Source organism: Neovison vison, chromosome 8 (genome assembly GCF_020171115.1).
Source record: "Neovison vison isolate M4711 chromosome 8, ASM_NN_V1, whole genome shotgun sequence".
Lineage (NCBI taxonomy): Eukaryota > Metazoa > Chordata > Mammalia > Carnivora > Mustelidae > Neogale > Neogale vison.
Genome location: NC_058098.1, coordinates 30,935,433 through 30,951,279, shown reverse-complemented (window position 1 = coordinate 30,951,279; position 15,847 = coordinate 30,935,433). Strand labels below are relative to the sequence as shown.

The 15,847-nt window shown below is 45.6% G+C and overlaps 1 protein-coding gene across 6 annotated transcripts in view; it reads left to right on the top strand.

The window, feature by feature from the left end:
• The window catches only part of SLC23A2 (solute carrier family 23 member 2), a 130,385-nt gene that overhangs the window by 69,693 nt on the left and 44,845 nt on the right, over positions 1 to 15,847 (top strand). For all 6 annotated transcript variants that reach the window (XM_044263410.1, XM_044263405.1, XM_044263404.1 and 3 more), the window contains 3 exons: positions 4,812 to 4,910; positions 11,631 to 11,747; positions 13,768 to 13,925. In XM_044263410.1, the coding sequence (XP_044119345.1) occupies positions 4,812 to 4,910; positions 11,631 to 11,747; positions 13,768 to 13,925 (374 nt within the window). The remainder of the gene's footprint in view (positions 1 to 4,811; positions 4,911 to 11,630; positions 11,748 to 13,767; positions 13,926 to 15,847) is intronic.

Below are 15,847 nucleotides of genomic sequence, written 5' to 3'. Positions count from 1 at the left end.
ATGCGGTGTTACCGGCCATGCTATTAATAACACAAAAGGAAACGTGTTTTATTACATTAAAGAGGCTTTCCAACTTGTGTTTTATTTCCCAGTTGAAGTAATATTTAGAGATTCAAATATGTGAAGCGCTGATAGTACCAGGAACATTTTTTTTTAATCCTTTTAAAAATCTGTGCTTTTCTGAAGAATGGATTTTAAATTTGATTTTTAAAAAAATTCACATTTAGAAAAAAGCCTAAAGTATCAGAATAGCTAATTTAGTAAACCAAAGGAAACATATTAGTAAAACAAAGCAGTGTTTTATTTTTTCAGTCATGTTTGGTCGTTTCCTACATGCACATACGGTGGAGGCGGCGGGTCAGGCAGGCGCCCTCATGGGCGTCCCCACCTCCTGTCCCCCTCACCTCTCCGTTGCCAGGTCTTCCTCTCCCTTCAGTAGAAACTTCGTTCATCTGCCGCTTGCTCCAGAACCTCCCACCTTCCAGGACATGGCAGAGTGCTGGAGTAGGATGTGTTCTCCCCTTGGGGATGAGGGCGCCAGGGTGGAGGGCAGCAGTGCAGCTCTGGAACTGGAGGCTGGTAGGGATGGAAGTTGGACTCTGAGGTCCTCAGGCATGGCTTGACCTGTGGAAAAATGTTAGAAATCATGGTGATTTAGGTCAGTCCTCTTTATAGTTAAATAAACATCCTGCACTGGCCTGGGAAAGTAAGCGTCCTGTGTGATTTCCAGGAATCAGCCACCTTCCTGATAGGTTTACAAACACTGCTCAACTGTTGTTGGTTTCTTTGGCCCTGCCTGCACCAGCCTCTTTGGGACCAGGACTCATATCTGCCCAGGGCCCAGGCGATTGAACTGGACAGTGGCTGGGATGCCTTCCCCCCGACTCCGACATTCAGTGCAGGGCTAGTGTGTTACCTGTCCGACTGCGGTGATGTCTGCTTGGCGCCCACCCCCAGCAGCCACAATGCTGTGCTCCCATCCCGGCAGTCTCCAGGGGCATTAGGACCACATCCTTGCTCTCTCCCGAACCACACTACCTGTCCCAGAGCGCTGTTCACACCTTGGTCCAGGCTGCTGTCTTGAGTGCCCAGCAGCAGCCTCATTAAAGGTTTGCCTGCCTCTGTTCCCGTTGTCAAGCCCTTTACCGCACCTCGCCCTTCCACTCGCCTGCCGACAGCAGAGCGGCCGTCTGCAGGGGCATCCTGTTGTGGCCCGCCTCTGCTTGCCCCTGCTTTGCAGCTCCCTGCGGGGGCCCCTTGTCTCCAGTCCAAATTCCTGAGCCTGGCACCTGTTGCATGTGGCACCCCTTGGAGGCAGGGGTGGGGGTGGCGGTGGCATGCCAGGACTGCATCTTCATGGCCTGGGCACTGCAGGTGTTCAGACCTCTCGTCAAATGAATATGTGAGTCTTTGCCTGGGCTGGGAAGCATTTGCATCTTTTAGTACTTACCTCATTGTGAGTGTGTGTGTGTGTGTTACCTCATTGTGAGTGTGTGTGTGTGTGTGTGTGTGTGTGTGTGTGTAGTAAGTCCGAAAAGGCGTGGGAATTGATAAATCCTGCCAGAATCTCCTGTTTCGTGCTGATATATGAATTTAAAAAAATCACTGAGGTGAAATGCTCACAATTGGTTAACAGAATTAACCACTTTAAAGCGAACAATTCAGTGACATGTAGCACGTTCAGTGTTGGGCAACCATCACTGCTGCCTAATTCCGAAAACTTTTCAACACCTTTAAGGAAGCCCTGTCCCCACGGAGCAGTTGTTCCATGGCAGCGGGCCATGTGTGCAGATGAAGGGGGTTTTAGCCAGGACTGGACGTTGAATCCGATCTGGGTTTCTTTGATGATTTAGTAACTGAGCGTTGTTGTTGTAGGAGAGTTCATCATGAGTGTGTGTACATCTTGGCGTCTCCGTGGGCTGAGCACTGCTGTGATAGGACTTGGAGCATGGCTCTGATAGTATGTTAGTGTTTCCTGTTGTAGACTTGAACTTGGCTGGGAAGGTCTTTCTTGCTGGTTTTACGGGCAAACAAATGTCCCAAACCCAGGTAACTTGTGTAAAAAAGCTGTCGCATGACTTAAGAGGTAGTCCTAGAAATAAATCTTCAAGATGCTGTAAGAAAACTCTGCTCTGTAAAAATTACGTACTAGTTAGTGCAGATCTCTGGCATTCTTTAAAGTAGCCTCAATGCTTAGGTTATCAGTCTGTATAAGAAGTTGAATTTTTCACTGCCTGATTTCTTCAACTATTTAAAAAAGGGGGGATTGAAATATCTTTGGACCACCTCAATCTAAGCTGTGCTGCTTATTAGATCTTTAGTCGTTATAATTTCTTCCCCATTCCAAAAAGTAGTTGTCTTCATTATAGGTAATTCCAGAATATATAAAGGGAAAAAGATGAAAATGGCCCCACTGATTAAAGACAACCACAGTTAATACTTTGGTGGACATCTTTTTTATTGTTTGTTTAGAAAGGGTTGGCCCGGTGGTGGGTATTAAGGAGGGCATGTATTGCGTGGAGCACTGGGTGTTACACGTAAACAGTGAATCTTGAATCACTAACAAAAACTAATGACGTACTTGTATGGTGACTCATGTAACATAATAAAATATAAAAAAAAAAAAATTAAAAAAAAAGGCAGCAAACAACTCAAAAATACATGCCAATTATAAAATGTTAAAGGAGGAGTGGGAATAAAAAAATGAAAGGTGTGGGAATAAAAAATGAAAGGTGTGCCCATCATTAGTCCTTGTCCCTAGGGTAGCCTTCCTATCATTAGTTTGGAGTCTTTCTACATCCTTTCCCAACTGTTCAAAACAGGGAGGTTATTAAGATTTTTTTTAAAAGCATAATTAGGATAATTCTAGGCTATTTTGTGACCTTTTTTTAAAAGATTTTATTTATTTATTTGACAGACAGATCACAAGTAGGCAGAGAGGCAGGCAGAGAGAGAGGAGGAAGCAGGCTCCCTGCTAAGCAGAGAGCCTGATGCGGGGCTTGATCCCAGGACCGTGGGATCGTGACTTGAGCGGAAGGCAGAGGCTTTAACCCACTGAGCCACCCAGCACCCCTATTTTGTGACTTTTTAAAGAAACAATATTTTTTGGAGTTCTTACCTTGTTAGTACCTTAGTTTATTTTTTTCTTTTTTAATGGCTTTTTCTTTCCAGTCACATTATTTTTGAAATCAGTATCTTATATCTCACAATGTTTATCTTTATTTTTCTCCCGTTGGTTGTAGTGCCTTTTTTTTCTTTTTTGAACATTTAGGTTGTTTCCAGGGATTCAGCATTTTAAATATCAGTCATCAGTCTTGAATGCACACACCATTTGCATGGATATTTCTGGAGGGACAAGTTTCTGTGAGTGCAATTGCTGGGTCCAAGAAGATGCCTATTTTGTTCTGGTGCTAACTTACCCTCCAGAAAGGCCAGTCCACCAAGAATGTAATCTCTCTGATAACTGAGAGTAGCTTTTCTCCCTACACCCTGGTCAACAGCAGATTCATCTTTTAAAATATCCCCCTAATTTATGTTAAAAAATGAAAATTTTAAAAATTTCATTTCTATAATTTTAAATGAGGTTGGACAGCTAATCATGTGTTTTAGATATTTAAATTTTTTCTTGTGAGTTGTAGATTCCTGTCAGTTGCCCATTTCCTGTGGATTGTTTTATTGATTTGCAGGTATTTACCAACTACTGATACCGACCTTTGTGGCCTATAGTCGTTGAGCTGGACTGTCTTTTACCCCATCACTGATTTTTTACTTCTCTTTAATATACTTTACAATACCAGATGTTAAACTTTTTATGTACTTTGTCTTTTTTTCTCTATATTTTAAAAATAAAATTGTGCTGCTATTCTTGCAGTTATTTTTCAGTACCAATTTTTCAAGATAGATAGCTAGAAATGGAGCCACTGGGTGGCTCAGTTGGTTAAGCGGCTGCCTTCGGCTCAGGTCATGATCCCAGCGTCCTGGGATCCAGTCCCGCATCAGGCTCCTTGCTTGGCAGGGAGCCTGCTTCTTTCTCTGCCTCTGCCTGCCTCTCTGTCTGCCTGTGCTCGCTCTCTCTCCCTCTCTCTCTGACAAATAAATAAATAAAATCTTTAAAAAAAAAAAAATTAAAAAAAAATTAAAAAAAAAAAAAAAAAAAGATTGCTACAGGCTTCCAAGACCTAAGATGACTCCATGTGCCTCATCAGGGCAGGCACATGTGACGGTGGTGATGAATTCTGGTCCTTACTTTGAGGGCCCAGAAACTAGATTTTGTCAGCATGAACAGCCCCGACACCCGTTACTACCTGCCTGCGCCTGTGCTGGCAAGCTAGTTTGTATAGTAACCACAGTGTGAAACATCAGCCCGTTGGGTTATGAGCAGTGTGTGTTGCTTCTCCCGGGGGACACTGCTCGGAATCCTCATCATGCGGTGACTTGGGAAGGGATCTTGACCAAGGCAGCATAGGATGCTTTCCCCCAACCCCCACCAGAGTCCACGGCTCTGGCGCCCCACTACGCCTCCTGGAGGTCCGGGGGCACTCCCAGGGCTTTCTGGGGCCGCTCCATTTCCGGCCTCCCCCATAGGACCTGCAGTGCACCGCTCGCTGCTGCCAGAAACACACAGTTGCTGAGGCGGTGCACACTTGTCCAGGGGTTCTTTTAAGAAAACCTGAAACTCGGCCGATTTGGTAGGCAGAACACGCACGGCTCGGGTCTGTTACGAAGATTATAAAAGGCGTCTGGGGAGAATGTTAGCACACAGCGCAGCGATGTGCCGTGAAACAGCCTATAAATGAAGTGCTTCTCTGCAGGTGGTGATAAATGGAGGTGCCACGTCCAGCGGGGAACAGGACAATGAAGACACCGAACTCATGGCCATCTACACGACGGAAAACGGCATCGCAGAAAAGGTACCCCCTGGGCCCAGCCTCCTCCCCGTGTCCCAGGCCCGCTGCAGGGCGTGGCTGTCTTTCCTGGGGACTCCTCTCCATGCCCCTGACTGGGTGTGTTCTTTTCACAATGGAAATAGAAGGGATGAGGAGGAGTGAAAGTGACTTAATTGTCTTGATGGCAGTTAAGGTGAGACCCATATAGAAGTCCTTACTTTTAAAGACCTCAACCAGGATGCTGAGGGAGGTGGTTCAGAGTGTGAGTCTGGACTCAGCTCTGGGTGCTACTGTGACCCAGATCCCCGGGGGAATTACTTAAGCTCTCTGGGTATCAGGTGCCTCAACTCCAAAGAGGGAATAAAAATGTTAGTGTCTGTTCAGTTTGTTAGGATTAGACGAAATAGTAACATAGATGGTTATTAGTGTTGTGCCTGGTGCTTACTCTGTTGCGGTAAACGAGAATAAGAGAAGCCAGTAGATCTTGCATAGCATACATTTAAAAATGACCTAGCACCGACACTTTAGAATGTTTTATAATGTATTAATTGGATATTATTGCCACATTAGTGGCATTAGAAGATTTCATATTCCTCACTCCTGTCTTTCAGGAGATGATTTGGATGATGGGAAAACTCAGATTGAAACTGTCTTTGAGAGTATTAAATATCCTTAGTTAAAGTACTTAAAGCTTTATTAAATTGTTTCATAATTAAAAAAAAGAGAAGCCTGTGGATGGCTTATGTAGACTGTGACAATGAAAAGAGTGATAGAAATCACATGCTGAGATGGGAAAATCTTTTTTTTTTTTTTTTTTTTTGCCTCCTCCCATCTCTTAGAGGTCAGTATATGTGAACCTATTCACAGGGGCCAGGAGAGGCCCGCCCAAAGAGGGTCCAGATGTCTTGATTGATTTTTTCCCTTTTTTTTGGGGGGGGGTCGGTCACTATGGCTAATTCATGAAAAGTGACAGATATTTACAGGTTTCACGACAGCTCTAAAACTTCTCAACTTCATTTGAGTTTTACTTGGTAGACTTTTAGTTTTTAATTTTTTATTTTTAGAGAGAAAGGAGGGTGAGGTAGAGGGAGAAGGAGGGAATCTTAGGCAGGCTCCATGCCCAGTGCAGAGCATGACCCCGAGGTCGTGACCTGAGCTGAAATCAAGAGTCAGACACTTAAAAGACTGAACCATCCAGGCCACTCCAATTTGGTAGACTTTTTTTTTTTTTTTTAAAGATTTTATTTATTTATTTGACAGAGAGAGATCACAAGTAGGCAGAGAGGCAGCCAGAGAGAGAGGAAGGGAAGCAGGCTCCCCGCTGAGCAGAGAGCCTGATGCGGGGCTCGATCCCAGGACCCTGAGATCATGACCTGAGCCGAAGGCAGTGGCTTAACACACTGAGCCACCCAGGCGCCCCAATTTGGTAGACTTTTAAAGCACATTTTATTTTCACTGTGAAAATTTGCTAATTAGTTTCTATAATGTAATGTTATTCTAGAACAGTTATATTTTTTTAAGGTAAGCTCTGTACCTGCTGTGGGGTTTGAACTCATAACCCTGAGATCGAGAGGTGCATGCTCTACTGACTGAGCCAGCCAGGCGACCCTGGATGGTACTTTAGTTAATGTTCACTTAATATTCTAGATAGTGTTCACTTAATATTCTAGAAACAGACCACTAGAAAGTCGATGCCTGCAAATAGTACCCAGCCTGGGTATTAGCACTGGAAGTTTACAGTGTCATCACTAAAATGATAAAGAACAAGGACGTTATATTGAAATTCTAGAAGAATCAAATTTTTGTGTTTGTGGTTTTTTTCCATTTTTGGCTATCTTGGCCAGTATTGCTTTTTGGTCAAGCTGTTATAAATTTGGTCAGTCTATTATAAATTTTATGGAGGCTTATTAGATTCATGCTGAGATGTTAAAATTCCTGTGGTCTTGGATTCTAAAGTGGTCCTCAGAGTGCAGGAATTCAAGTAGCCACTGTTGACATGTTGGCTGATGCCTACGTCCGCAGCTGAGATACAACCCACGGAGCAGGATCTGGGCAGGGAGCCACCGCCCGGCCTGCTTGGGTCTCAGCATCCAGTGCTACATCTTGTAGCAGAGTGCTTCTGAATTCATAGACTCTTACAGCTGTATCCATTTTTTGTGTACTGGGGCCTTAATCAAGAGTCACCAGAATTTCCAGGGTATAGGCTGTCATGATTTTGAACTCCCTCCTACATTATCCAGGAAACGATGGTCATCTTTTGAAATGAATAACAACGAGCATTAACACTGAGGGCTTTTTAACATCTCTGGCAGTACCTTTTACTGATTCTAGTGAACTGTTGGCAGGAAGAATGTCTGGCTCATTTATGCTAGACATTTATTTGCCTGTTTGAAAATCTTTTTCACTGTCTAAACTTTGAAACATTCGTATTTCTTTGAGTACTAGGGAGAGAGGATATCTTTCTGTTTCACTGGCTGCTTTTCTTTATGAAATGACAGGTTTCGGGAGAAGAGCTGTCATGTATTGAATAGTGTAAATGGTCCAGACCTTGGGCTCTATGATTCAGGCAAGGGGCCACTGTTAGTCCTCACCACAACCCAATTAGAGAGGTGCTATCACAATCCGTGTTTTAGAGAAAAAATGAAATTTAGGCCCTCTGCTGTCTTGAATTCACGCAAAGAAAACTTCAGAGGATACTACCCTTTGGGATCTTGCTTTTTCAAGGGCATGGAAAGGCTGTGTCTTGAACACTTGACCATGAAGTAACACTGGAACCTTGCAGGAGAGACAGGATGAGTGGGGGCCAGAGAGAGAACCCCACATGTTCTCCATATTCATGTTTGTTTTCCTAATTATAGCTAGCTGTTAGTTGTTATGTATTTTCTTATTTTATACAAAACTTGACTTCTGGTGTCTCTTAATACTCTTGAGCTCCTTATAGTAAATGCTGGTTAATATGGTGTTAGCTACAAGATACCCATCTTGGAATGTGCTCAAAGGTATTTATTCATGAAACGGACCAGAAGGATAATGCCTTGAGTCACGGACCATGAATCTTTAAGACCATAGCATTGAGACCCACGCCCAGTACATTCTGAACTTGACCTCGGTATTACTGGGATTCCTCTTTGAGGGATGTTGAAGGAATTGAACTTTGTTTATAGTGAGGGTATTTGAAACAGGAATGAAGTAACTACAAGTAAACGGTTTAGATGTTCCCATTGAAATATCAGCAATTTGTTGTTTTACATTGTTTACAGCAGCACGTGAAGTGGTTGCAGCAGTATTGGGCAAATCACTATTAATCACAATTTCAGAGAGTCCGTTGTTTCTGGCAATTTCTAAGCAGCAACCCTGCTCTTCCTGGGAGGCTGTGCAGCATGGTGGCAAATGCAGCCTTTGTGGACAGCCTGTGTGTTCAACTGCTGGTCGACCCGCTTGGCTCCTCAGGGTCTCTACCTCCTCATCTGTAAAATGGGGTTATTATGACGTGTGACTTCCTAGGTCCCTTGCATGGGGGACCGGAGAATGTAAAATAGCATGAGGTTTTTAGGAAGCAGAGATTGCCAAAATGTGGAACTAGTTACAAGTGAAGTAGTTATAATGTGTACCCACTTGAATATCCCACTGGCTTGGCACTGGGGTCTTTTGCTGCCCATTGTTTCAATAGCTGGGTGGTTGCAATGGTCACCAAGCTTGTTAAATAGAAGATGAACCTATTTTTGTAATGTTGAGATTTATTTTTAAAGTTAAAGGCCTTTTAAACTTTCAATCCTTGTGGATTCTGTTTAAACTTAAGGTACCAGCAGTTCTTGAAAAAGGAAGTTCCCATGGAATAGATTAGACAAGAATACAGCATTGTATTCTTATTGGTAATTTTTGAAGCTGGAGAGAGATTTGGGGTTGGTATTCCATATCTCCACCTTTGTATATGCTTGGAAAATTGTGTAGTACAAAGATAAGAGAATAATTGAGTCATACCTTGTTGTCGCTACTCTTTGGTTCTCTGGTATTGATTTTGGCTGTGGAGAAATTGGGCCAGTCTTGTTTTCTTCTTTTTATCAGCATCTTGGTCTTTTTGCCTGTTTTTTGGATTCTTTATCTTCGATATTCAGTAACTTTACTTAGATATGTTTTGATGTTGACTATTCTGGGTCAGTGTTTTTTGGCACTTGGTGTATTTAGCATTAAGGACCCTTTTATTTTAGGAAAGCTGTCTTGAATTCTGCCTTTATTTTTTGTTTCAGTCTATTCTTTCGGTTTTCTTATTTGAGGGACAAATTTTGGATCTCTTTTGCTAGCCTTCGCTAGCTATCCTTTCTCTCTATCTTTTTTTTTTCTTATGTTGTTTGATTTTGATTTCTTTTTTTTCTCCCACTTCCAGCCTGTGACCCTTACTTTGTTACTCATGTCTGTTTTCTCTTATGCTCCTTCATGTGCACTTTTTATTCCTTTTCTTAAAAAAAATTCTTTTATGACAACATGTTTTATTTCCCTTTGTTTTTAAATTTCTGTTTTAAGGTCTTTCTTAGTGCAGTTGATTGTTTTATTGAGTTTTCAAAATATCTGAGTCTGAGCAACATTGGTGGTAACAGGCTGCCTTCCAGAATATCTGAATAGTTTTTCGTTAATTCACTGAGTTAATTCATTGGTGGGTTTTTCTAATTTGCAAACATATCCGTTAGTTCTTGGAAATTTTATTATTTCTTAAATTCATTTTTATATTACATTTTAGACTTTTAAAAGCTTATTCTTTTTTTTTTTTTTTTTAAAGATTCATTTGAGAGAAAGTGTGTGTGTGAGAGAGACAGAGACAGAGACAGAGTTGGGTGGGAGGGGCAGAGGGAGAGGGAGAGGGAATCTCAAGCAGTTTGAGTGCTGAGTGCGAAGCCCAATGCAAGGCAGATCCTACGACCCATGAGTTCATGACCCGAACTGAAACCAAGAGTTGGACATTCAATTGACTGAGCCCCCCAGATACCCCTAGACACATTCTTAAGAGCAGGATTCTCCTTCTCCCTCCCCACTCTGCTCCTCCCTGCTCACTCACTTTTTCTCCCTCCCTCTCTGTCTCAAATGAGCAGAAAAACTTAAACAAACAAACCAAAAAACCCCAGGCTATTCCAAGGATTAACGGTCTGTCTCCCAATTGCCAGGCAAGGACCTAGCCTTTTTTTTCTTTTTTAAAGATTTTATTTATTTTATTTGACAGAGAGATCACAAGTAGGCAGAGCTGCAGGCAGAGAAAGAGGGCGAAGCAGGCTCTCCACTGAGCAGAGAGCCTGATGTGGGGCTCGATCCCAGGACCCTGAGATCATGACCTGAGCCAAAGGCAGAGGCTTAACGTACTGAACCACCCAACCAACCCCCAAGCCATTTTTTTGAAATGTGTGAGGGCTTGGACAACCCAGACCTGCTGAGTTAACCCTTTCCTGCACATTAGTGCATACCACACTGTTCACACACTTGTGTTTTCTCTACCACCCCTACCAACAGATTTTTTAAAGGCACACATGATCCATTTTAACTTATTCAGGAATGCAGATCTGCCACTATCTTGTTGTTTAGAATGGAAGGAAAAGTTCTCTGAAAGGTCAACCTCAGTTCTCGTTTGGATTAGCTAAAATGTCAACTTACATCAGACATTTATTTACCCTTAGGCTTTAAAAGGTGAGGCTGAATTGCGTCACTTCCTTTGTTCAGTGGTATTTGGGCCCCAAATCCTTGTCTGCCTCTGCACAGGAAATTGATTGACAAACCGGGAGTCAGTGTCTTTCTGTGGACCATATCCATGGACAAGAGGGCACAAGTGGGGCTAGATAATGTCAGAAGGTCATCATCCTTTTTTGTGAAACATCTTTTACTTTTTCCTTTTAGGCACTTTTTTTAAATTACAAGACTTAAAGTGCCCATCTCGGATTCTAAGAAATTGTTCATAGAGTTTTAGAACCCAGAGCAGTTTTGAGGGTACATGGGAGAACTTGAGGTTATCTTGAGTTTTCTCGGTTTAGCTGAGAAGTAATGTAGACGTCAACTGAATACGTCTAGACTATAATCTAAAGTGTTCAGTCTTTGTGAAGATTTTGGCTCAAAAAGCATACAACACTTAATGTTTTTAGAAGACTGTAGTAATGGGGAGGGAGGAAAAAACCCTCTCCCCTAAACTATCAATATATCTTTGTCTGTTTTTAAACAAAAATTGAAATCCTATCTGTGTCCTTTCGAATTTTACTTTTCACTCGCCATGTGTCAGAGCGGCTGTGTTTTGATAGGAGGGTGTAGGACTTTGTTTTGAAGTTCAGCGGTCTTTCTCCTTGCAGGGATGGGAAGGGTAGAAGGGACAGATTAGTGCTCTTTGTCTGAAAGTGGTTAGCGTTTTAAAACGTTTTCTTCCCTTGAGGCACCATTCGAGAACTGCTCGTGCCAAGGCATCCGTTTATGGGGTCAACCAGGGAACATCCCTCTCTGTGTAGGGCCCCCTGGGCTTGGAGAGAAACCCTGAGCAAGCTGGGTGCTCTTGGGGATGCGTCTGTGACGAGGGATACCGAGCCCCCAAACTCTGAGGACTGGTCGTCTCGCTGAGTGTGTTGAGCATTGCATCAAAGGCAGCCAAGGCTGATTTTTGCAAGAGCATGGCCGCCACTTCGTGAAGTTGTTTCTCAGTAATAGTGGCCTGCTCCGAGCTGAGTGTGTTCCTTGTCCTCGCTTCTATTAAATAATGCCTTTTCTCCCTGTCACTCACAGAGCTCTCTTGCCGAAACCCTGGATAGTACCGGCAGTCTAGACCCCCAGAGATCGGACATGATTTATACCATAGAAGATGTCCCCCCCTGGTACCTGTGCATATTTCTGGGGTTACAGGTAAGATGGCTCCCTTAGAATGTAACTACCAGCAGATGTTCAACTTGTCTGTCTGGATTCTTTAAAAATTCAATTTTGATTTTTATTTATGGACAACTTTATTATAAATTTCTATTTTAACAATGGCGACTGGGACTCATTAGCATCCGTTTTATAGTAGTGGAAGGAAGAAAAGAACAGGAGGAAGAGGTGGACCCAGGCATGAAAGAGGGAAAACTCTCATGGAATGAGCAAGACGAGTGATGTGGCAGGAAAGAGGAAGGACCGGTGAGATAGAGAAAGAGGGGAGAATGCAGTGAGGGAGGGAGGAGAAGTTTTGATCTTCATTCCTGGTCATGTAGTCCGGTCGTGGTCAGTTCTGCTGTGAAACTGGGGTGACACCAAGAAGTGCCCTGTTGGCCGGGATGCACATAGGAGGTTTCGGTCTTCTCTGCATGGGAAGGGAGACCCACTGTCGTAGAGGCTTCGTCTGCTGCGGACTGCCGTGGGAACACAGTGGGCAAGCCACCAGATGCTGGGAGACCAGACGGGTGGTGACCCAGCTTGACGCGGGCCCTGCATCTTGGGTATTTTTATCCCCTCTCTCTGTATGTACCCTTTTCCCACTTAGGGGTTGGTGGGAGGCCCAGAGGCCCTGACGCCCTGGCCTATATCTGCCTTGGTTGTTTTCGCCCGGGCTCTGTTCTGAGGTTTGACTTCCTTTTTTCCTTTCTCAAGTTGGAATGGGTTGTTCCACCTGAGGTGTTTCAGATGCTGAGAAAAATCGGTCCCAATGCACCCCAGACACGTGTAGTCACTTGGAGGAGGGGAAGTCTCTGCAGACATCGGATGCTTTGGTCTGGTTCCCAGCACCCTCAGCACCTCTGTCCCCACCTCCTACACGGGCATCAAAGTAGCTGGTTACCTGGACTGAAAGGTGTCTAGTAAAGGAGGAGTCACAGCCAAAGGAGCTAAGTTGTCTTTAGCTTGGGCTGAGTATCCTGAATCAGATTCAGGAAACTCACTTTTAGAAATGTTTATATTACAGATGTCTTTAGAAGTATTCCCTGGTCTTATAGGATCAGGAAACCTTGCATGTGTCATGCCTTTCTTGACGATCTGCAGTGCTCTTAAGCTTATGAGCAGCTCTGCAAAGTCCCAGACAGGAACGTTCTGTTCCCCGTCTGGAATACCTCTCAGTGTTGCATAGTGGAGTGTCGGGCGTTAGGCAACCCACTCTGGCAAATGAGAGCAGAGACGGGAAACTTGGGAAGGGAAGTAGGAAGTTTGCAGATCAGAAGAGGGACCTGAACAGACGGATCTCTGGGAGGAAGGGAAGTGAGCAGCAAGTGCCCGGAATGTCCCACCAGGGGTCAAAAGCGGGGGCTAGGTCCCAAAGGAGGAATGGGGGATGGGCACTTTCTGGAGGGTTCCCACAGCTCCCACACACCCATAACCCTTTCCTGATGGTAGTCAAACAATGCCAGGCCCTAGAAAAAGATGGGAAACACCCTGTGCGTAGACGCTTGTGTAACTTTAACCCACAGACTGGAGAGAATTTAAGAAAAAATAAATAAAAGACAGACTGATGATCTCAAGAATATATATGTAGAATGCCACGTGAAATATTGGCAAATCACACCCGAGAAGAAAAACCTAGCCTGACTGCTGAGGGCTTGTTTCAGGAATAGTTCCATGCAACACAATTCGTGTCAACAGATGAGAGGAAAGGGATCTCAGATCTTAGTAACTGATGCTAAAAAAGCATTTGAACAAAGCAGGTGTTCCCAGTCAGAGTTCTGTAAATAAACCTCACCTGTGCAGGCCGGGCTCAGGCGAGCCATAGACAGGAAACTGCCAGGAAGGAGAAGCGCTAAAGAAGGGAGAGGATGTGCTACAGGGTAGGCGTTATGTACCCTGAACACCAGAGAGTCTTCCTGTGGGCTGTTGTTCACAAACAGCCGGGGCTCCGGTTCGGATAGGATCGGACAGAAACACGAGGAAGCGCTCCTCTCTCCCCAACCCCTCCTGTCGCCCACAGCACTACCTGACGTGCTTCAGTGGCACCATCGCCGTGCCCTTCCTGCTGGCCGACGCCATGTGCGTGGGCTACGACCAGTGGGCCACCAGCCAGCTCATCGGGACCATTTTCTTCTGCGTGGGAATCACAACCTTGCTGCAGACAACGTTTGGATGCAGGTGAGATTGGGGTGTTGAATTGGGGTGCCGAAGCCCCCTGAGGCATGGAGTGAGGCCACTCACTCAGGGCTGCTCGGAAGGACTGGCTGGAGCTGGCAGGGTGGGGGGCATCCTAGTGGCCACGGTCAACCCCCCAACTCCCACCCCCGTGTTTCTTTTCTTGGTGGAGGGCCCAGCCTCTCTTCCCCAGGCGGGCAAGCTGGAGACTCAGACTCACTCTCCGCTCCTTCCGGATCCCCAGTGGGCAGGTCTCATTTTCTCCAGGATCCCCTTCCTGTCCCCCTTCCTTTAGTTCAGACCTAACTGCTCTGCTCGTGCCCACTGGTTTCCCTGCCTCCAGGGTGGCTCTGCTCTCCACTCTGTGCCCCCCTGCCCATCTTGCTCCCGTTGCATCTTCCCCTGGGCTGCCTGCCAGGCTGTAGCCCCACTCCCCTTTCAAAATCTGACCACTCCCACCCTATAGGCTTCTCCCTTGCTCTCTGTCCCACCACCCTGCCGTGGGCTGGCCTCTGAGCCCTGCACTTGCTTTGGGCTGAGCTCCTCCCTGAGCCCGCTGTTTCTCCTCCTATGCTTGTGCTCCCCAGCAACCAGTAAACCCTACTTATCCTCCTGGCTTGTCCCTCCCCCTCTGTAAAGCACGCCTGTGTCCCCAAGGCTTCTGTTGTTGCCTCCTCTGAATCCCCACACATGCATCTCGTGTACAGTCTTCTGATGTGGCTCTTAGTCCACTCTGTCCTTTTTTGTTTTCGTGTCTTTTCCCATGGGATTGTGCTCCCCTCGGTGCCAGGGCTCTGGCTGGTTCACCTTGCATCCCCAGCCCCCAGCTCAAATGGGTATGAAGCTGGCACGGGAAGGAAAAGAACCGTCCTTGCCTGCCTCCTTGTGCGGGCCGCTCATTCCTCTGCTCTCTGCTCTTCCACCCTCATCACAGTTCAGCCTCCTCCTTTGCCCCCGGCTCTGCTCTCGGCCTGGAGCCTGCTGCGGCAGGACCCTCTGTCCCCAGCGGAAGGGCAGCAGAGTACACTTGGGAGTTCTGTCCCCTGCTCTGTCAGAGACAGCCTGAGGAGGGCTTTGCCTTCTCTGCTGGGGGAACAAGAACAAGAAGCTACAGAAGGCAGCTTGAGACTCGTGAACTGTATTCTGAGGAGTCTGAACCCTCAGGGACCTCCCGAGGGTTGCCCTTACCTGGGGACAGGAGAAATACGGGAAGGGCTGTGAGCAGAGTTAAGGTGTTCTGATTGGCTTTGCAGATTGCGTCCTGGGAAGGGATAGGGCAGCTTCCTGGCAGGTCTGTGGATGGATAGAAGGCTGTGGGGGTGCCCAGCTCTTGGAGTTGTCCAACCCCAGCCCCTGCAATCCTGCCTGTAGCCACCACTCTGAGCACCTCCCTTACCCCAGGGGGATGGTCTCCTTAGAGGACCTGTGAGGGGAGGGGCAGGGTGTCATTGACCTGTGAGAGGGAAGGGATGTGTTCTGGGCATTCCAAGGAGGACTTGAGTTATTTTCTTAGAGCCAGGTAGATAAATTTGGTTGGGAGCATCTTTCAGTCCTTTGAGAAAGCATTCGAGATTCTGTATTTCAAATACAGAGTGTATTAAAAAGCTTTTGTTGACTGACTCGGGAGCCTTACCTTCTATACAGGCCATTGGTTCTCTGGCAGGGTGGCTTGGGATTGTTCTTTTTTTAAACAGCTGACTCCTTGGGGAACTCGTCGCACAAACCATCTGTAAAATTGGGCAGTGCTTACAGTTGAGATTGCTAGTTGATCTGAAGAGTGAAGATTGCTGATTGATCAGAAGAGAGGAAGCATATGTCTTTAGTGTGGTAAAATATGCAGTGTGCAGCTCTGCCCTGGTCTTATGCCAAGGAGGCTAGTCCTGGCTGACAGTTGAGCCTGGCAGCCGCAGGCACAGTTGCCTGCT